The sequence below is a fragment of the Psittacula echo genome, assembly GCF_963264785.1.
Source record: "Psittacula echo genome assembly, chromosome: 1".
In the NCBI taxonomy this organism is placed as follows: Eukaryota; Metazoa; Chordata; class Aves; order Psittaciformes; family Psittacidae; genus Psittacula; species Psittacula echo.
The window spans coordinates 110,079,730-110,101,355 of NC_137735.1; the positions used below are offsets into that span (position 1 = coordinate 110,079,730).

The following is a 21,626-nucleotide window of genomic DNA, read 5'->3' on the forward strand; positions in this document are numbered from 1 at the left end:
CCTTGTTGATTGCAGTTATATCCATTAAGCTTAGAAAGAGAAACCTTGGTTTGCTGGCTCAAATCCACTCCAAAGCTCCAACTGCTAAGAAGCCTGCACAGCCTTACCCCTACCTTCGGACTTAGATGGTGACTCAGTAATACAAGAGCTTTCACAGGACATTTTGTTTATACTCAGGTTAGTTCCCTGTTTTGGTTGGTGGCCCAGCCTCATAAGCACTTTTATCAGCCCACAGGACAGCAAGGGATGGCAGCTGGAGCTCCTGAAACCAGCAGTGACTGCCAAAGTCTATTGCTATTTTTAGACTATGCCCTGAGTTCCAGTGGAGTCAATGGGCTCTCTTGTAGGACTGGGACTGAAGTCCCTAATGAGCAAAAGCTGTTAGGAGAAGATGGCTGCTCAGCAAATGAATTGGTGGCTGCCCACATCACAGAAGCCACATATCATAATTAGCTCTCTTGCTGAGTGTCTCACCAAGAATTAATGGGCACAGCATGGTGAAATCCTAGTCCCTCTGGAGGCAATGGCAGAATTCTCACTGACTTCAAAAAGGACAAGGTTTTGTACTGAAACTCAAGCTCAAGTCTTCTCTTGCCTCCAGCAGGAAAGTCTGCAGCACAGTAGCTTGGGGAGCTGGACATGACATAGCGATGACTTCACCAATGATGCCTGATATAACCACAGATCAAATAGAACACCCTGACTTGTGGTATCATCACCTTGGCATTTTGCCTAGGTCATACAGTTTATATTCATAAAGAAAAATGCTTTGTCCAAAAATGCTTCATCTTCCCCAACATAAGGTCAGCTTATGTGAGAGGTGTACCTGATGCGGTTTATCCTTTTCCAAGAGTGCAGTGGGTTTACCGTGGTGTTCCTCCTTTAGTGGTAGAGTATCAGATCATCTCTCCCTTCCTAAAGTTCAATAACAACCAGACATACTTTCTCCCTTCCTTTTATCATAGAATCATACAATCACAGAATGGTTTGGTTTGGAAGGGACTTTAAAGCTCATCCAGTTCCAGCCCCCTGCCACGGGCAGGGACACCTTCCACTAGTCCAGGTTACTCCAAGCCCCATCCAGCCTGACCATGAACACTGCCAGGGGTGGGGCAGCCACAGCTTCTCTGGGCAGCCTGTGCCAGTGCCTCACCATGTTCACATGGAAGAATTTCTTCCTAGTATCAGATTTAAGTCTCCCCTCTTCCAGTTAAAAACCACTTCCCCTTTTTCTGTCACTACATGCCCTTGTAAAAAGTCCTTCTCCAGCTTTCTTGTCGGCCTCCTTTAGGTACTGAGAGGCTGCTATGAGGTCTCCCCGGAGCCTTTTACTTCGATACTGTATGAACTGCACCTTTTCACTGGGACATAGGCAGCTTCCAAGCAGATTTTCCTGGACTGATAGTGATAGTTTCTAGCCCAGAAATTTTCTCCAGGCCATGAGGCTTTACTTGTTTTTGCAGTCAATCTGCAGGTTCCCCAAGGTCTGTCAAACCACAGCAATATCTAGCACTCCTGGTACTGTTGTGGCAAACACCCCATCAAATCCTTTTTTTTTTTTTATCAGATACAGAGTTGTTTCTTCTTCTTACATTTCTGTACTACCTTATTCCCCCCTCCCCATTTAGTATAATACCCATTCTTTCTTTTCCATCTCCTCTACCAGAAGAGGTTGCCTGGTGCCCAGGATGAGAACTGCATTTCTTTGTGGCTAAAAAAGAATCCTTACAACAAAATCTTCACAGAGGAGAAGGTGATTGGGTTCAGCAGCCCATACAGGCGAGCTAGTCCAACGGGAATGCATTGATATCCCCAAGGGAAAATATGAAATAAAATGACCTGGAAGGCTTGGGCATTTTCTTTACGCCCTTGGAGGAGCGTTTGGACTCCTGCTGCTGGTGCATTCAGGGTCAGGCTGTCTACCTACTATCTCTTTTCTCCTTTTCCATCTCCCAGGGAGTTGAAAACAGCGCTGCCTAAGGATACACTTCTTCAGTGGTTGTGTTTTCAGTGTGAACCATGCAGGATTCTGATTTTAATTTGGCACTGCCCACTAGACCACAGGGCAAGTCCAAGACTTTTTTTAGGAATATTCAGCCACGGCTACATTTCAAAGCCAAATTACAGAAATGTCATTTGAGAAAGTTACAGTTCTAAAATTTGTAAAGTACTTTAATGCTAGGTTGATACAGAGGAAACATCCTTTTAAAAGAGCTCACATTTCAGGCTGACAGACACCAAAACACTATTTTGTTTTAGTTTGCTAAAATTTTCAAACCCAGTCAGCATCTGGGCTCTATTAACCATAATGTGCATGCCTTTTAAGCAACAACAATTTAAGAATATTTTCTTTTCAAACCCCTTTCATGGAGTTCAGTGTTTTGCAATATGCATCCATAATATTTAACAATTCTGCTTTGCACTGCAGTCTTTGAAGTCTAAAAATTATTTACTGGTAAAGCATTGTACATTTGCTTGTACTCCTTAGTCACAGGGATTAATGACTAGAATTTATGCCTCTGGTCAAGCAAGGTAAGTCACGGTGTCACACTTATTAGCAATCTTTCCTGCAACACTTTTCAATCTTTATGTAGTGTACACGGTGTGACACACCAACTGTGCATAGGAAAGAGCTCATTTGCAACTTGAAATAGCTACTTCTGGGCAAAAGTGCTGTACCATGGAAGTGCAGTTTATGGCAAGTAAAGAGACTCATCGCTCTCCAGTTCAAAATCTGGGAGGAAGATTCAGATTTGTGAGTCCATGCCCATATTTTATTTATACTTTATATTCATATACATATTAGTCTGCAATTCAGCCAAAACACTAAGCACCTCAGAGAATATGGCTATAGACCATCAACCATGATACCTCTGTAGGGGTGGGTTTTTTATTAGCTGTTAGGTAAATTCTCAAAATAAGCTGAAGAAGCGAGAAGAGTTCCTCAGAGCAGAAAAGAGTGCCCTCTGATGGTTAATTTTTAGGTTTAATATCTGTGATGTTTTGTGAAGCATTTCTAGTTTTTAAGAGATTTGTAAGATAAAGCCACACAAATGCAAGATGTTGAGACAGGTCGTTATTTTAAGGAAATCCCAAATTTATTTTTTTTTTACCCTCTTTATTGCTTTTTAGGTAGCCATTAAAAATAAGCGTGGAGGCAAATTCTTGGTAACATTTTTATTAAATTACCATTACCCAGCATTTCTCAGAGACAAGTGGTGCCTCTGACAGTTTGGGACTATTACTCACACTCCATTCGGTATGTTTTATGTTTCACTGTGGCAAGTGTGTTTCAAGGCCTGGAAAGGTAGCATGCAGGACATATATAAATCCCCAGCTTATTTCAGAATCATAAAATCAACTAATCATTAAATCAGCTAATCACAATGCAGGCAATAGTTTGAACTAGTCCTTGTTCACTTCTCAACCAGTAAAATCCCAAGATAATCAACAGTGGCTGACCTGGCTTTAACAGGCCTTGCCAGTAATTCAGTTAACCAATTCCTGTTTTATTAAAAACATGGTGATCTTTGCACCAAAGCTACAGGACTTGGAGGGAATGGCTGGCGTGGAAATTGAGAGCCAGATTCTCCCTCCCACCTCACTATCAACTGGCCGTAGCACTAAGGACTATGTAAGTTAAGTTACACACAGGGAATGCTGTAACCACCTGTGTTTCCACAAAAGATGTTTCAAATGCAGGCACAGGACAGCAAAAAGCTCAGCGCCTATTCACCCCAGCCATTACCTAAAGTGTCTCCCATTGCTTTTATTCCCTGTTAGGGTGGGAATGAATGTGGGTCCTTAAGCTTGCACTAACTCCATATATAAAGGTTTCCATGGCTTATGGCCTGTAACTCATTCTTCATGCAATGAGGGGATAGAAGAGGCCATTATATATATTTGAAGTCTCATTTGCTGCTTTTCCATCTGCATTAGTTCCTTGAATAATTTCCTTACAGTATGGACTTTGATAAAGACTCTTCCAGTACAGCTGGCAACTAAAGGTAAATAAGTGACAAAGGAAAACACAGAGAAAGACAGACCCACTCCTCAAATATATTTGTTAAAACAGTTGTGCACACTATAAAGATACTGTTGAAGGATTGTCATATTCCATTGTGGAATAATTAGATTATATTTTCTCCTATTAAGAAAAAAGTGATTAGAGTGAGGCTATCCAATCCATTCCTCATCCTGCCTTCTTCCAACCCCTCCCCAGTCAAAGCCACAGAGACAGTATTTGGGCACATGGATCTTCAAATAAAAGGGAATTGTGTCTGAATAGCCCTGACTCATAAAGCTCCTTCCAATGCCTTTTTCAGTGTCGGAGCTTTGCTGTGAATGCAACTGCTACTAATTTTTTTCCTTACTACAATTGTGAAAAATCTAATACCTTTAGAATGATCTGAAAGAGCTTACACAGAACAAAATCCCCGTTTAATCTTGGCATATTAAGAAATCTTTTCTTTGAACAATACATCTAAAATGCTATTTTCCCCAAACACTTTTTTTTTTTTCTTTTCCTTTAAGATAAGTAAAGCTGTAAATGTTGACAGAAATTATGATTTAGAGTCCTATATTCAGTTGTGGTTTAGGAATCCTTGCACTTTAACTGAAGGAAACATTATTGAGGATATGTGCATCCAATGGTACACTGTGGCAGGAAATCATGAATTCAGCATATCAAAAGGTGTTCCAGTCACTATATTAAAAATAAAAAAATGGGAGCGATAAACCCAAACCACTTAAAGATAGGAGAAAAAAAATGTTTGCAGAGCATTGTATATACCAGTTGTTTAGTTGTTGCTCACACTGTGTGAACTACCCCTCAGTTAAGAGCCTAAAACCATAGAATCACAGTACAGTTTGGGTTGGAAAGGACCTTAAAGATCATCCAGTTCCAACCCCCTGGGCAGAGACACCTTCCATAGACCAGGTTGCTCAAAGCGCTGCCCAGCCTGGCCTTGAGCACTGCCAGGGATGGGGCAGCCACAGCTTCTCTGGGCAGCCTGGGCCAGGGCCTCATTACCCTCATAGTGAAAAATTTCTTAGAATAGAATAGAATAGTTAGGGTTGGAAAGGACCTTAAGATCATCTAGTTCCAACCCCCCTGCCATGGGCAGGGACACCTCACACTAAACCATGCCACCCAAGGCTCAGTCCAGCCTGGCCTTGAATGCTGCCAGGGATGGAGCATTCACAACCTCCCTGGGCAACCCATTCCAGTGCCTCACCACCCTTACAGTAAAGAACTTGTTCCTTATATCCAGTCTAAACTTCCCATGTTTAAGTTTGAACCCATTACCCCTTGTCCTATCACTACAGTCCCTAGTGAAGAGTCCCTCTCCAGCATCCTTGTAGGCCCCTTTCGGATACTGGAAGGCTGCTATGAGGTCTCCAAGCAGCCTTCTCTTCTCCAGGCTGAACAGCCCCAACTTTCTCAGCCTGTCTTCATACAGGAGGTGCTCCAGTCCCCTGATCATCCTCGTGGCCCTCCTCTGGCCTTGTTCCAACAGTTCCCTGTCCTTTTTATGTTGAGGACACCAGAACTGCACACAATACTCCAAGTGAGGTCTCATGAGAGCAGAGTAGAGGGGCAGGATCACCTCCTTCGACCTGCTGGTCACTCTCCTCTTGATGCAGCCCAGGATACAGTTGGCTTTCTGGGCTGCGAGCACACACTGCTGGCTCATGTTAAGTTTCTCATCAGCCAACACCCCCAAGTCCTTCTCTGCAGGGCTGCTCTGAATCTCTTCTCTGCCCAACCTGTAGCTGTGCCTGGGATTGCCCCAACCCAGGTGTAGGACCTTGCACTTGGCATGGTTAAACTTCATCAGGTTGGCATCAGCCCACCTCACAAGCGTGTCAAGGTCCCTCTGGATGGCATCCCTTCCCTCCGGCGTATCAACCGAACCACACAGCTGGGTGTCATCAGCAAACTTGCCGAGAGCACACTCAATCCCACTGTCCATGTCACTGACAAAGATGTTGAACACGACCGGTCCCAACACCGACCCCTGAGGGACAGCACTCGTTACTGGTGTCCAGCTGGACATTGAGCCATTGACCACAACTCTTTGCATGTGGCCATCCAGCCAGTTCTTTATCCACCGAGTGGTCCACCCATCAAATTGATGTCTCTCCAATTTAGAGACAAGGATGTCATGTGGGACAGTGTCGAACGCAATGTCTCATCTAAATCTCCTCTCTGTCAGTTTAAATCCATTCCCCCTTGTCCTGTCACTACACACACCTATAAAATGTCCCTCTCCAGATTTCTTGTAGACCCCTTTAGGTACTGGAAGCTGCTGTAAGGTCTCCTTGGAGCCTGCTCTTCTCCAGGCTCAACAAGTCCAACTGTCTCAGCCTGTCTCCATAGCAGAGGTGCTCCAGCCCTCTGATCATCTCTGTGGCTTCCTCTGGACTTGCTTAAGCAGTTCCACATCCCTCTTGTGTTGTTGCCCCAGAGCTGGATGCAGTACTGCAGGTGGGGTCTTATGAAAGCAGAATAGAGAGGAAGAATCCTCTCCATTGGCCGCCTGGTCATGCTCCTTTTGATGCAGCCCAGCATATAGCTGGCTTTCTGGGCTGCAAGGGCAAATGTCTGTATCATGTCTTAATTTTTCATCTACCAGTGTTCTCAGATCTTTCTCTGCAGGGCTGCTCTCTATCCATGCATTACTTAGTCTGTATTGATATGGGGGATATATGGATCACCCAGTAATTATTTTGCTACGTAAATATAATTTCAAAAGAAAGTTCATCAAAATTCAAGTTTAAAGTAGTGTTCAGTTTTAAAGAGGAGTATCTGAAAACTAAAGCAAAACACAGCCTAGCAAATGCAAATTCCTATTTTCTTTCCCTGTGCAAATCCTCTACTTTTGAACAATATTGGATAGACAATGAAACAGCTCTGTGGAAAAAGGAGGTGGAGGAAAGGTACTGAGTTGTCACAGCTGATGGTAATAGGGCAAAATAAATATAAGTTGAGCTGAGTTAAAGATTGAAATGAGATTTGTTAAATTTTAGGTCAAAAGCCAAATGAGAAATATGCAGTCTTTCCTGGAGTGACCTATCTTGCTTTACCAGGTCCATTACGAGACCTGCAACCAAGATCATTTCTAATTAGGGCTTCATGGACATTCAGTCAGGTGAAAACTAACTAAAGAAAAAAAAAAAATGGGGTTAAAAAGTTAAAGTTTTAAACTTTACCCCAGATCCAAGACTCATCTTTTGAATTCACCTTTCAAGCCTACTTCTATGTTCTCAGCTGGAACGCAGGTGTCAGCTGGCAGCAGAACAGGTACAAGAACCAGTGTGTCACTTGCTAGCAGGGTGACTTACTGCTGTGCAAGGCCATGGACCCCAGCTGTGACAGAACAGAAGTTAAGGCACAACCCATTGCTTTTTCCTCATGAAGTGAGCCAATGTACAGGAAACAGTGATTGAGCATAGTTGTACTGAAACTTAAAAATACATTTATTCATTTTTTTACAATATCTAACAAACACACAGAGGACAAAGAGCAGCAGTTTTGTGCTTTGCACTTTGATATCCTCAAGAAGTATAGAGACCTAGATGAAAAATATTAAGTGTACGCTTCCTGAAGATGAAAAAACTTTTCAATATATCCCAATCCTTCAGGAGACCTACCCGTCAAGAGGCTGGTAAAGCATCTGGGAATAGCATGTACCTTCCTGGTACATGGGGGGAATGCAGCTATTCCATAACTCTCAGTGAATGGGGAGGCAGAGAAGTGTATTGCCTATATAAGAAAATGAGTAATTTTCTGGGAAGGGCCCAGTAGCCTAGGCCAATTTCAGGAGTGTGACAGAGAGCTAAATATAGCTGCTCTAAATGAAAAGGTGGAAACTGTTGGCTGCAATAATAGCACTTTAAACTCTGTGTTTGTGTCAGTATGGAGTGTGGGATGGGGGAATCAAAGCAGTATCTAATGGTGTCATCACATTCAAATCCACTAAGATGGTTTTGTAGGAGGAAAGAAAATAAGATTCAGTTTTGAAACTGACTTCTCATGTAATTCTCTTTTGTTTAGTTTGTTTTGGTTTTGTTTGGTTTTGTTAGTTGGTTTGTAATTTACTTGAAAGAATCCTGAGTATAAGCATTTCCTACTCCTACAGGAATTACAATCATCTGAAGCACTGTTTGAAGAGAACACGCACGCTATACTGAGTTTGCAGCCCTTTGAGGTAGGGACTGTGTGCTCTTCTCATCCATCTCAAAGAGATCTGCAATTTATTACTTTATGATTGCTTGCAGTGGTTATAAATTTGGGATTTCTGTACTAGAATTCCACAAAACAGTTTTGTTGACAGCAGTCTGCATTTACACACCTTATGTTTCCTCAGCTCTTTAAAGCAACAACACGAAAACAAGCATTTATTACACTCTCCAGGTGATTAAAGTCAGACAGCTTTTGGCCTCATGCCATAATGAGCTGTTACCTTCAGAAAGAGCCACCCCAAGTGCACAGGTTGTCATCATATTGTGATGGCTAATGATCCACATAAATGTGTGGTGCACAGTTAAGACCATAGGACATGTCAATGGAAAAAAGAGAAGAGCGCACACAAGTTTTAGATAAAGGATATTGAAAAGCAATAGCAAACTGGATGGATTTTTTACAGTTATTCTGCCTCACTCCTTTCTGTTTCATAATACAAGAGCATTATCCAGACAAAAAAAAATAAGCTTCAAAAATAAATATAATTAAGCATCACCATTGAAAGAATGATGATGAGAAATATTTCTCTCCTGCTCAGTTAACTGGCAGTGCCAGAACGGAACTAATAATGCAATCTGATTTCATATTATAAAAGTGGACAAGAGAATATGCTTAGTTTTGTTTCTACAACTGTTCACTACCATCATATGACCTAGTAACAAGTTTTAAAAGTGTGTGTATATCATCCTCCACCCAGAAGCTTCCAATTAACAAAACAGCTTTCCTATAAAACATTTTTGCAATGAAACAGCCATTGATTGGGAAGTTTAAAGCCAAGCTAAATAAAACATTTTTAAATTGGCACCCTCTAAATTTGTCAATTCTATTTACTGTTGTTGCCCTCTAGTGTTCAAACACAGCTTGTAAAAGCCCCTACTGAAAGATCCAGACTGGCCACCTAACGATTCCCCGTTTGTTCTTAATCCAGCCAGACAAATGGATGGCAAAACAAGAGGTAAGTGTTTCAGTGCACCTGCCTAATGCTCAAGCATAAAAAAAAGCATTTTAAATGTAAGAACAGTTCGAATTGTTTGTTTCACTCAAAGATTGTGAAAGGCCACTCAGCATCCTAACTAAATTAGTCATGGTTCTTATGCACCTCCCTGCTTTACTTCTGCCATTCATTGTGCTTGATATACTTGCTGTTTGGGTTGCAGGACAATGTTTGTAATGGCATTAGCCAAATACATGTCTGGTGCTCTGAATGACCCTGAGAAATGTCTGCCTGTCTTCTCTTAAATGTATCTCTACTGTATTGTGCCCTATCAATTAATACAAACCATCTCTCCTGCCAACAAATTAGTTGTTACAGCGGAAGCACACAGTGAGGGTTCAGGAGTTGTCCTCAGCACCTCTCCTGCAATAAGCTGCTATGATGGCAGCAGCAACGTAGAAAACTTCTGACAAGGTTGTAGTCATTTTGAGAGAAAATTACAGTCAACCTCAGATCTGTGCCTGCATTTTTACAGCTCACAACTGGGCCTAGTACTTGTTTTATTAACTCATTTCCCAGAAATGTGGTTCCCCCTTGTCCTGTTCCTTGACCAGAAACCTTTGAAAATAGATAACTAAAAAAAAAGAAAAAAACTAAAAAAAGAGGTTAATCAAATTGCAGTCAACAGGCAAGCCAATGGGCTGGAGATACTTTTCTTTTATAATTCTATTAATTTGTAAGAGGTTACACAGAATGTTTTTCATTCAAGCATTGTCAGACTTAGGCAATGTAGAAAACCAGCTGCTTTGGTATCTATAAAGCAACTTGCAGCCCCCATATAGTAAGAATTCAACTTCTTGACATATGTAACACTGACTTTTTTTTGATCTTTTAATAATAGAATTTTCAGAGAATTTTCTGCATAAAATTGTTTTTAGAGCTCTCAGAAAACTTGGCTTGAGGCCATTTTTGGATCATGCCTGTTTCCCACTGCACTAGGCTTGACAGATCTAAGAATCTCTTGGACGTGAGTCACGTTTCATATTTTGTAATAGAATTATTTCCTTGTATTCATGAGGCACTCTTCCTTCTCTGTCCTGATGTTTGCTGTTGCTTGTGCTGTCTGCCGCACAGATACTTTGAAATCTAGTCTTTCACTCTAAAACCAGGTTTAGACTGGGTGTATGTGAAGGGAAATGTGAATAATACAAACTAAAGTTGTTTAGCTCACATATATTCTTTCGCTCATCTCTTGTTGCAGAGTCAGGAAAAAAATAAGAAGCAGCTATGATTATTACCGGTCACATGGAGATGACTCTAGAAGGGAAGAGGGTGTGCTTTGACAGCCAGTAAGAGCTCTGTGTGTTCAGGAGGTACAGTCCATCACTTTTGCAAGCAGCTCTTTTGAGAGCCACCAGCCAGGTGAGGGAAGTAGAACACCAGAAGCATGAAGATAATGCAGACTGCTCTTGGCGACTGTAGGAAACTTCTTTGAGGTCGGCACCCTCCTACAATATAGCCACCATTCTCTGAAACCTTTTCACCTGCCTTTAGATGTTCAGCAGGTGGAGACCACCCCTTTCTGTGTGTCTTCTGCCAGTAATACAGCTGTTGTCTTTGCTAAGCCCCCTCATAAGTTTCTGCCTGCTCTGCAGTCAGGTGTTGAGTCTCAACTGTTAGGGATCTAAGTGTATTAGAACAGATTCTCTCTTGTGCATATGCCAAGTCACTTGATAATGCTGTTTGTCACAAAAGAGCTTGATTGCAGCTTGCTTTACTTTGATATGATAAAAACTTTTCCTCTCCAATACATATTATGAAAAAAACTAATATGGTACAGGGTATTAAGCTCTTTGGAAAAGGCAAACTCAGATTTGCCCCATTTGGTTTCAAGAATAGCTTGTGATGTATGTAGAAAAAAACCCATTAAGGGTACATATATATTCATAAACTGTATGTAGCTAAGAAAAATTAAGCTGTGTTACGTATACCACAAGTTTTACTGTTTGTACCTAAAACCATTTGGATGCAAAGCTCTACTACTAAGTACTGCTTTAAGGCTACAGAGTAAATAGGATTGCCAGGCAATCGTGTAACACTATAGCATTTGGTGGAAAAGTACTGAAAATGCTCAAGCACTGCACAGGTACTCAGTTTATTAGGTGTACTTCTATTCCACTAATCTCGTCATAGTACAGATTAAGCTCTTGAAATGCTTTTTCTCTTTAAATATAAGACCTTCTTAGCTTAACTTGGATTTGAGTGTTTATTTTTGGGATTCAGTCATAAATCAAAAACGATAGACATTATAGTTCAGTGTAGAAAGAACAGTTCTCTACTCCACCAAAGCCATCTGCCACTTTCCTGTTAGCGGCCAAAAAACGAAATCCATCCTCTTCTGAGATTTCACTATGTACAGTTCCATTTCAGAGTTGTCCTCTCAAAGATGGGAGATGCTCCTCACAATCTTATCCCTCTCCCTATCATACGTCAGCATACATTCCATTGATCAAGTAATCCAGCCTAGTATAATGCCTCTTCTGAAAAGATTCATGTATTTTCTTCCCAGTCAGTGCAATAACTAGCAACAAGAATATCACCCCAAAAAGCAAAGCTGCTACAAGGCTGGTTTTTTCTCCCAGTTCAGTGACACCCCTCCCTCTCAGAGGGCTCTCTGGCAGATAGCTTTCTAAATCAGATGGGTCATAACCCTGAGCATTGTTTTGGGAAGACATGGGGGAATCACTAGCAAACAGAGTGAAACCTGGAAAAGAGAAGAGGGTTACATGGCTAGTAATGTTGGAAGAGACAACTGTTGGCTCCAGAGGGATGGCTGGTGTTCTTAGCCCTGATGAGGCAGCAGCAGATCTGGAAGTTGTGGTCACCCGCTTGATTGTAGAAGTAGAAGCAGAAGTTGTGGAACTAGAAAGAGGAACCTGAGTAACAGTAATGCTGGTGGCAGGGATACCAGGCTTAGCTCTGACAGTCGCAGTAGGTGGAAAGATAGCTCTGGTGGTGATGGTGACAGTAGCAGGTTTAGCACCACCAGAATGCAGAGATTCCAGTCGGGTGGTACTTGTAGGCAGAGGAGTGAGAGTACTACTGCTGGGTTCAGGAACATTAGACGGAGTGGTGGGGAACAAAGCAGAGGGGTTTCCGTTTTGATCAGCAAAAGATGTGTTTGGTGGCAGGTCAATTACTTTCTGCTTTGGGATGGGGTCTAAGCTCTCAGGATGTTTTGCCCTTTGATATTCAGGAAAAACTGTATGAAATTCAGTGTTGTCTAAATGCTTGCCCATATGGTTTGGGAGTTCAAATGCCTGATGAAAGACAGATTGTTGCAAAGCAGCAGTATGATTCTGATGGCTAGTTTGGCTGTGAGAAATAAAGCCTCCAGCATCTGAAGACAAAGAATACTCATTTGAAGAAAAGTCCTCACTTCCGAAGGATTTATCCTCTGGCGCATGGGTATCTGGAAACAGAAAGGAAACACCAGTATTTCATTATTTTTTATTACCACAGGCTTACTCTGTATTTCTCAGTAAGAGAGATATAAGGGGGCTCCAAAAACACTGATGAAACTGAGGCATCATTTTCTTTAAAATATGCGGAGTGACTTCTAAATCCTGTCTGTGTCGTACGATGTGTCAGCCTCAAGCCTGGGCACATCAGACCCTGACTGCAACTTCCCACAGAATTTACCTGTGCAGAGCCATCATCCCAATCTGACTGTTTTATACTCATATTGCATGCAGGTAAGCATGTCTTTATTTAGATTTGAAAAGCAGAGTGAGCAGGCTCACTGTCTTCAAACCATTCTCAGCTCTTGTCAGTTAAGAAGTCGGTATCACCAACCTCACTTTTATTTGTCAGATGTACACATTTCTACCTAGCCAACATGATTATATCCTTCCCTTTCTTGTAATAACCAAGCACCCTGTGATTGCTTGTCACAATTCAATTCACACACAAAATTGTCTTATAATACAAGGTGGCAATAATATCCCCATTTCATAGGCCATTTTATATACATGCTGATTTGTAGGAAAGACCTGAGCTCCTATTGCCATGCTAGAAGAAAGACATTGCTCCAAGAGTCTCCGAGCTATTTGCAGTGAAGACCTCCACAAGAAGCAGACTACACTTTATAATTTCTCCAGAAGTCGATATGTATTCCTTGCAAAACGTGGGTGAATGTCATTTAATAGAATTTGGAAGCAAGTCAAGAGTGTTATATGACAGAAATTCCACACAAACAATAATCATAGCAGTTAACTGATTCTAAACAGGTATTATTTTCATTGCCACTTCGTCTAAGTAGGAACTCTTATCTAAAGGGATGGTATCTTTTCAGTTTTATTATACATGCAAAGAAGCCTACTTGGCTGCTGCTTCCATGTATATTTACAAGCCTTAAGACCCCACAAAAAATAAAGTGAATAAAAAGCCCCAACCCAAAACAGCAAACCAAAAACCTCTTAATGCTTTAAACAAGAGCACAGCAAATAACGTCTGCAATAATAGACACCAACTTTCATCCTCACATTCCAGTCAAGCACCAGTGTGTTACCAAAGTAACATTTTAAACACAGATAATGGACTGACTTAGAGAAAAGCCATACTGTGTTTTTAGAGAGTGGCTTTAAATAACAAGATGTTCAGTTATTGCACTACATATATATGCATATATAGTATATGCATAATCAGAAACTGTATGCTCAAAGACAGCCAGACTGCTTCTGCAGCTCTGGACACATTTCTGCACCAGCGAGGAAATGGGCTGTCACCACCACGGAGTCAGTCACCAATTCACTTTTTCCCTGATCCCGATGCACTCCCATGGAGCTCCTCCCTGTGTGTTTAAACAAACAGCGGATGTAGCGTGACAGCTACAAAGCACTTGCAGCATGCTATGTCATCTTCAGTTCCCTTGCCTGGGCAACAGCTAGAAAAGCACAGAGCAATCCCACAGTGTTCAAAGGACGGAGGAGGGAACACAGGGAAGCTATGTATGAGTCCCGTACAGGAGTGAAGTATCACTGCTACTCTGCAGCACTCAGATTAGTTAATGTAACTGAACTAACTCTACTCCACATTTTCAGCATCAAACCTTGATTTCACAGTATTGTCTCCATTTGAGACTACCAGCTCCCAAACGCAGTGGCCCAAACCTGTCCTTTGAGAGGTACAGCTGGAGTACACAAGACAAACTTTAAAAAGAGATGAAAACCCGAAAGTAGTCCTCCTGATATCTCAAATCCAATAAGCTGCTTTAGAAACCAAACTTCAGATTGTTTGCTAAAAACCAAACAGCACCTCCTGAGCATATTTTGCTAGAACCCACCAGTCCTGCCTGGGTATCTTAGTGGGGTGGCAAAGGCAAGTGCCACAAAAGTACATAAACAGCAGAAACCAGAGATGTTCTTTTTTAGCAATAGCTTTTTGCAGCTGAGTCCATGCTGAGTCCATGTTTTACTTCCCAAGCCATAGGTTCTTTCCATTAGTTAGCAGCCACAAGAGTAGTTAAAAAAGAAGAAAATTATATAAATCACTGCTACCATAGCATCAGTATTTTACATTGCTTTGTTATCAGTAAAGTATCTTTCCTCCTTTTAGTTTGGTTTTCAGTGTAACCACATTCAGATTCTCATATGAAGGAATGACGCTTGACAGGTTTGTCAGTGCCAGCACCACTCAGGTGCTACCTTTGAAAACTTAGTAGGAACAAAAAACAAGTTTGCATAATCTTTTCACAATTCTATGTTCACAGAAGCTAAAAAAATGCAAAATTAAGAGAGAAGGGATATGCAACCAAGTTGTTAACTAAGCATTACACTACATGCAGAATGAAAGCACGTGCATCAGTTTCTTATCTCAACTGTTCAAGCAGGTTTAGTGCAAGTCAACATCAGTCAACAAGTACAGATTGCTATAAAAAATCCCACCGCACATGACAGATAGCGAGAAATTTCAGAGCATGCAGCCCACATGCCATAAAGCTGAGTTTAGACAGTTTGCATCTGTGCTTCAGGTTCCCTGACTGAAAGCAGAAAATAACCTTTACTATTGCCATCACAACAACATCAGAGTGATGCTCCGAGGCTTGCCCAGCATTTGTTCAATGTTTCTGACTGCATGTATATGGTGTTCATCAGTGTAGCATGGTTCCTTGGAATACAGAGACAGCTACAAGTCCATTGCTTTCAGTGATATTCTTCAGCATTATGTACAGGAAATTTTCCTTCTTGAATACACTAACATGGAAGCAGCTTCTTTTTGGTTTAAGCAAGGGAAAATTATGAGAAGTTCTGAATCTAATGTGGAGGAATTTCATAAGGGTCAGGATGTTACTCCAATGAGGCAGAGTCCACACAGAAGCTCACCACACATCTGCCCATCCAACATCCATAAAGCAAAAGAGCAGCATTTTCAAGCTACAGTGCTTGCCTTAGAGCATTTTACTAGGAGAGCAACCCCCAAACATTTTCTGGTCACTACTGAAAACTCACAGGTGCAAACCCCATCTAGCCTGGGGACTGGTGGCTCCTACTCTTATTTACCTCTAGTTATTTTGTAGCTCACAAGTCCTGTTGTGGGTTTCATTGGGCAAGCCTCAATACTAGGGCAGTAAAACAGGTAGCAGTTTGGATGTGCACTTGTCCTTCGAGCATCAAAAATCATCAGATTACACTTCTTGTCTCCTGCAAAACATGATAAAGACATATTTCAGCAATAAGAACTTTTACAGAGTCTTGATAATGAGCTCTAGTTTGTTAAATTAAATTTTCTTCATGTGAGTAACAGGAAAACTACTGACATAACATTCCTACAGGAAAACCAGCCCAGGACTGCAAAAGAATGGCCCAAAGCCAATATACAGAAGGTCACACCTTCCTCTTCCTGTACAGATGAATTTAGGAAAATAATGAGTCTAATCCCTCACCTTCCCCTTGCTCCTAGCACACTGGCACCACTTTATAATTTCTTGCTTACAAATCCTGATAAATTGGAGAACCTCCTCAATATGCTCATGGTGGAGGAAATTATTTATACACTTTTCCCTATCCCAGGAATTGCTTGGCTCATTCCTGCTTGTGGGGTCACCTTTACCACGTCATTTCTATTTGCCTCTCTAGGGCTCCAAAAGCTTGATGCACACCAGTGATCTCAGAGAAGGGTAAGCACTCCCTTTTTTTTTTTCCTTTAAACGTAGTGTAAAATGTCAGTTACTTTTACTAAATGCCGGTTACTCACTCAGTGCATTTGCTAACCACAGCTTACACATCTGAGTCTGGTGATCCGAGGGGTTTTAACATTTAAAACTACCGCTGTTTCTTTGCTGCAACTATTTTCCTGAGGACTGCGGGGTCCTGCACCGAGATCTCTCCTCAAGCTCAGCAAAGCAGGCTCAGCAGCCGCAAGCTGTTACTAGTCGCAGCGCGCATGGAGGGATAAATTAACGTTTCTGCGCTGAATACAGAGAACAGCACTCGAATAGCACGCGAGCCCAACTCCCTAAGTCATTTCCCAACAGAGAGGGCCAGGGAGGAACGGGTTACCTGAGATCTTTACCCCCGAGCAGCAGGCGCGGACACAAGCCTCGGGGGCTGGGACGTACATGGGCTCCGCTCCCCGGACGCCTTTGGGCAAGGAGAGGTTGATATCGATGATGGTGTTTTCCATCCTCTCCGCGGAGCACTCCCGGCCCGGGGGTGGCCCCGCCATCACGCCGGTGACCACCAGCAGGCATACCGGCCACCGCCCGCTGCCGGGGGGCATGGTCTCTCGGGTCGGGAGCTCTGCAGGGCCCCGCTCTTCTCCGACCCAACCCGGGCGGGAAACCAGGGAACGGCAGCTGCCCCAGGCCGCCGGTACGTCCGGGAGGAGGGACCGAGGGAGGCGGGCCTGGGCAGCACGCCTGCCCTCCTGCCCCCGCCTCCTGCCCGCTCACCTGCCCTCCTTCGCGCTGTCCCGGCGTGGCTGCAGTGATGTCCCCGCTCTTTCAGCCGTCCGCACGCCCACGGGCTCGTCCCGACAGTCGGGGGCAATGGAAAAACCACCCGTAGAAACTCTTCAGGTGGAGGTCGGGCTGGTGTGTTTCTGCTCGCAGCCTGACCTGCTGCTCCTCTGAGATCCGGTTTTGGAGGCTGTATTAAAGCAATTAATATGCACATCCTGGTCTAAATGCACATGTGTGTATTTTAATGTGTAAGCGTCTCTTTACTACCTGAGTAATCCTGTTCAAATTATAGCCAAGCACAGGGTGTTTGCTGAAAGGGTGTTGTACGGACAAGCATGTCTGCTGGAGGCATGGACTGGCGGTTTATCCCTCAACAGCCTTAGTGCAATGGCTTACTTAAGTAATGTTTTTGCTTGAGAATCTTTATCTTTCATTTCCTCTTTGTTTTGTTGGGTTTTTTGGTTTGGTTTGGCTTTCTTTGGGGGAGGGAGGAACATAATGTTTCAGAACAAAACTGGCCCAGAGCGTAAGAAGTGCAAGGAATAAAAAGATTTTAAGATATATTCCTCTTTTTTCAGGTCTCTCATCTTTAAAAGGATGAGCATGCTATGAATAGTTAGAATAATACAGTTGTTTGTAAATAAAATACATTTTCTTTTTAACCACGGTCCATTACCTGAAGAGATACCAAAGGGCATGTCATTTTACACATGGTAATGGTTTGGGTAATATAATGAAACCAGAGAGTCTGGTTGTCTGCTGTCTATTTGAAACAATCTCATAGAATCACAGACTACCAGGTTAGAAGGAACCTTAAGGCTCATGTGGCCCAGCCTTTCTAGGCAAAGCATGACCTAGACTAGATGCCCTAACACCCTGTCCAGCTGAATCTTAAAAAGCATCCAATGCTGGGGAATCCACTGCTTCCCTGGGGAGATTATTCCGGGGGCTGGTTGTTCTCATTGTGAAAAATTTTCCTTGTGTCCAGTTGGAATCTCCCCAGGAGAAACTTGTGCCCATCACCCCTCATCGTTTCCATGCAGCTCCTTGTAAAAGAGAGACTCCACCTTTGTAGCCACCCTTTAAATACTGAAACATGGTGGTAAGGTCTCCTCAGGGGCTCAGGGTCTTTTTTCCTCCCAGCTGAACAAACCCAGCTGTCCCAGCCTTTCCTCATAAGCAGGCTTCCCAGTCCTTTGCTCATCTTTGTGGCCCTTCTGTGGACCCTCTCCAGCCTGTCCACAGATTTTTTGTATAGCAGGAAAAGAAACATAAGTAGAGGTGAAATTTCTTCCTCCTCTGAGATCCCAGGAAGGGGCGCAATGCCAGCAGCAGCAGTGGGGGCACATCCTTCTCCATGCTGCATGCCCTTCACCATGCCTAACACCATGGATCCAGGCCAAGGGATGAGTGGCTGACTTGTTCTTCATGCTCAGTCAGTTCCTGTCTCCTTTGTTAATACAGCTTTGTGTTGGCTTTTATTTGGACATCAGTGCTGTAAGAGACTGAGCCCATCATCTCATTGCACATCAAATAGCCAATTTGGGGCAATTCTTAATGTTTTATTGTGACTCTTGCATTCTTGGTACTTTTTCCTGAATTTTTCACCTGCATTTGTTTAAGAAAATGTGTATTTCTCAGTTTTGGAAATGTAGAGGAATGCTTTTGGTAGCCAGGTTTCCCTTTTTTCATAAGCTGGTACAATTATTTTCACTGTTAAAATGCTCTAAGAGAATGTGAACATTTTAAGTGTCACCTATGAACTGTGTCACACAGTGAATGACCTATGGGACTGAATACCACCAGCAAGCACAAATACTGCCTGTGCTATGCATTAGGCAGAGTCCCAGCTGCCACCTGCCTTTGCTTACATAGTGGTGGTGGAAGAAGCCAAGCTTAAAGAAGCTGAAAAGAAAAAAGGCTAAAGGTCTGGTTGGAGTGGTTGTAACCGAAAGGTTCTTCACTGCAACTGTTGGGATAGTGTTAAGGGTTAGGAGTTTCAGAGTACCAGAATGATAGTGAATGTGAAGACCTGTGCAGAGACTACTGTGTGAGACAGGCGTAAATGATTACGGGAATATGAGAAGGGCTGATGTGATATACAACATGATTACAGGGAAAAACAGAGAGCATGGGATGACACGATTGCGTATTTTGAGTACTGAGTATATTGAATATACTGAGTAAGTCATAAAGGAAAAATTAAACAGATAAGAAATGGTATGAAATATTTGCCAAAGTCCTTAAGTTACTTGGGTTATGGTAATATAGGTAAAACATCAGATGTATCTATTCTAATGTAGATAGAGCTGTACACTGTTTCAGGTACTGTTTCAGGTATTCAGTTAGGCACTTGATACAGGAGGCCACAGAGGACTTGCATTATATCACATCAGAAACAAAATACAGAATTCATTTACACATCTAACACACTAATATATAGCTTTATTTTAAAAATGTTTTGCATGTGGTAGACACACGTTGGTTGACAGATAAATTAAAACTCTTTGGGGTGGTGATGTACAGCAAATTCCCACTTTCAAAATAATGTATGAAAACATTTCAGAGAGGAGTGAGTTGTCCATTACACAGGAGCAGAAAGGATGTGAATTGAAGGTAAACGTGCTGATGCAAAGCAGCTAATTTAAACATTTGTCTGAGATGGGTAATGTCAAATGACCTTATGGCAGGCACTGGTTAGGCTGTAGTCCTACAACATCACACTGTAAAGGCTGCATTTATCTTTGAACACCACCAGTCCTCCCATACAAGCCACCAAGACTACTCATGGGTGTGACTTTAATTATGTGTGTGCATGTTGCAGATTAGGAACTCGAGTTTGTAAACGGACTTGTGACAACAATAGTTGGTTCTTCCCCCAAAATAATTATATTGTTTTCCTACCATTTACTTGTTATTTTGGCAGGAATCGAGCAGTTGTTCAGGTAGTTGAAAGAAAGGTCTATTATTATTAGGTTACAAAGGCGGAGTACTGCCTACAGCTAGCAAAAGGTGGTGTTGGACTGGGATTACCTTCCTACAGCCTTGACCTTGGTAACAGTTATGAGGCACAGTTCCTATGAGATAGTAGCAATATTTTTGTGTTAAATACAAGTGTGGCGGCAATTAGCAAAGGCAGCCAAGAGAAATGATGCTGAGTTCGGTGCAGAGCTTTTGATGATGCTGGGCATTATGCATGAGTGGAGAACAGACCTGGTCAGCAGCTAGCACATACAAGCACTGTTCTGTATTTTATTCCGTATTCCATTTGATGGATGCTCCATTCCTGGCAGTGTTCAAGGCCAGATCGGACAGGGCTTGGAGGAACCTGGTCTAGTGGAAGGTGTCCCTGCCCATGTCAGGGAGGTCGGACTAGGTGATCTTTAAGGTCCCTTCCAACCCAAACCAGTCTGTGATTCTATGCTGGTGCAATGATTTAGAGGCAATTCTTCTGTCACAGACATTTGTGTGGCTTCTTTTCCAATGTGTCAAATACGAAAACAGTTAAGTCTGAAATCTCAGAGTATGTTTCCCTTACCTGCTTCCCGGCACAAGGATAAAGGCAGTTGGGATGGCTGTTTCCTGCACGTGACTCTGCTGGGGCCCTGCTGCAGGCAAGGGGCTGCAGTTTTGGGGGAGGGGGGTGATGTCTGTGAGCCCACCAAGCAACCCACAGGAGAACAGCACGGCCCACCTGCTAGGGGTGGCTTTACACAGTCACAGAATCGTTCAGGTTGAAAAAGACCTTTAGGATCATTTATCAGGCAGTATGAGATGAAGACCCAGCATGCTGGGGTTTGAAGGGTTTGACTTACGACAGGAAAATTAATACATAACTACAGGGTTGGAAAGGGCCATCAAAGCTCATCTAGTCCAACCCCCCTGCAGTGAGCATCTTCAACTAGATCAGGTTGCTCAGAACCATCATCATTGAATGTCTCCAGGGATGGTGCATCCACTCTCTCTGAGCAACCTGTGCCAGTGTTTTACCACTGTCATTGTAAAGAATCTGTTCCTCACATCCAGCCTGAATTTCCCCTCCTTCAGTTTAAAAGCATGACCCCTCGTCCTATTGCAACAGGTCATGCTAAAAGTATCTCCCATCTTTCTTACAGGCACCTTTTAAGAACTGAAAGGCTGCTCTGAGGTCTCCCCGGAGCTTTCTCTTCTGCAGGCTGAACAACCCCAACTCTCTCAGCCTTTCCTCATAGGACAGGTGCTCCAGCCCTTTGACTAATTAAGTTAGATTAGCAATGTTTTGCCCCAACGTCGTGCTCGCTCCCCTCTACGATCCCCGCGGCTCTTGCTGGGCAGCTTGCAGGAGGCCCCAGCCGAGTGCCGACTCCCCCGCAGGCCCAGGGAAACAGCGACAACAAACCCCCACCCTCCGAGCCGCCACCCCTGCCTCTTCCCCTTCCCCTTCCCTGCGGCCTCCGCCTCTTAGCGGAGCCCCGCCTGCCAGCAGCGCCGGGCGGAGCCTGCCC

At 43.0% G+C, this 21,626-nt stretch overlaps 1 protein-coding gene across 1 annotated transcript; it reads right to left on the reverse strand.

Moving 5' to 3' along the window:
• Window positions 1-11,429: 11,429 nt before the first annotated feature.
• Window positions 11,430-17,038, reverse strand: MANSC1 (MANSC domain containing 1). Its single transcript, XM_080620212.1, has 3 exons — window positions 16,742-17,038; window positions 15,743-15,883; window positions 11,430-12,654 (listed from the first exon to the last, which is right to left on the reverse strand). The coding sequence occupies exons 1-3, from the start codon at window positions 16,959-16,961 to the stop codon at window positions 11,666-11,668; spliced, it is 1,350 nt and encodes a 449-aa protein (XP_080476338.1). The 5' UTR covers window positions 16,962-17,038; the 3' UTR covers window positions 11,430-11,665.
• Between the last annotated feature and the right edge of the window lie 4,588 nt (window positions 17,039-21,626).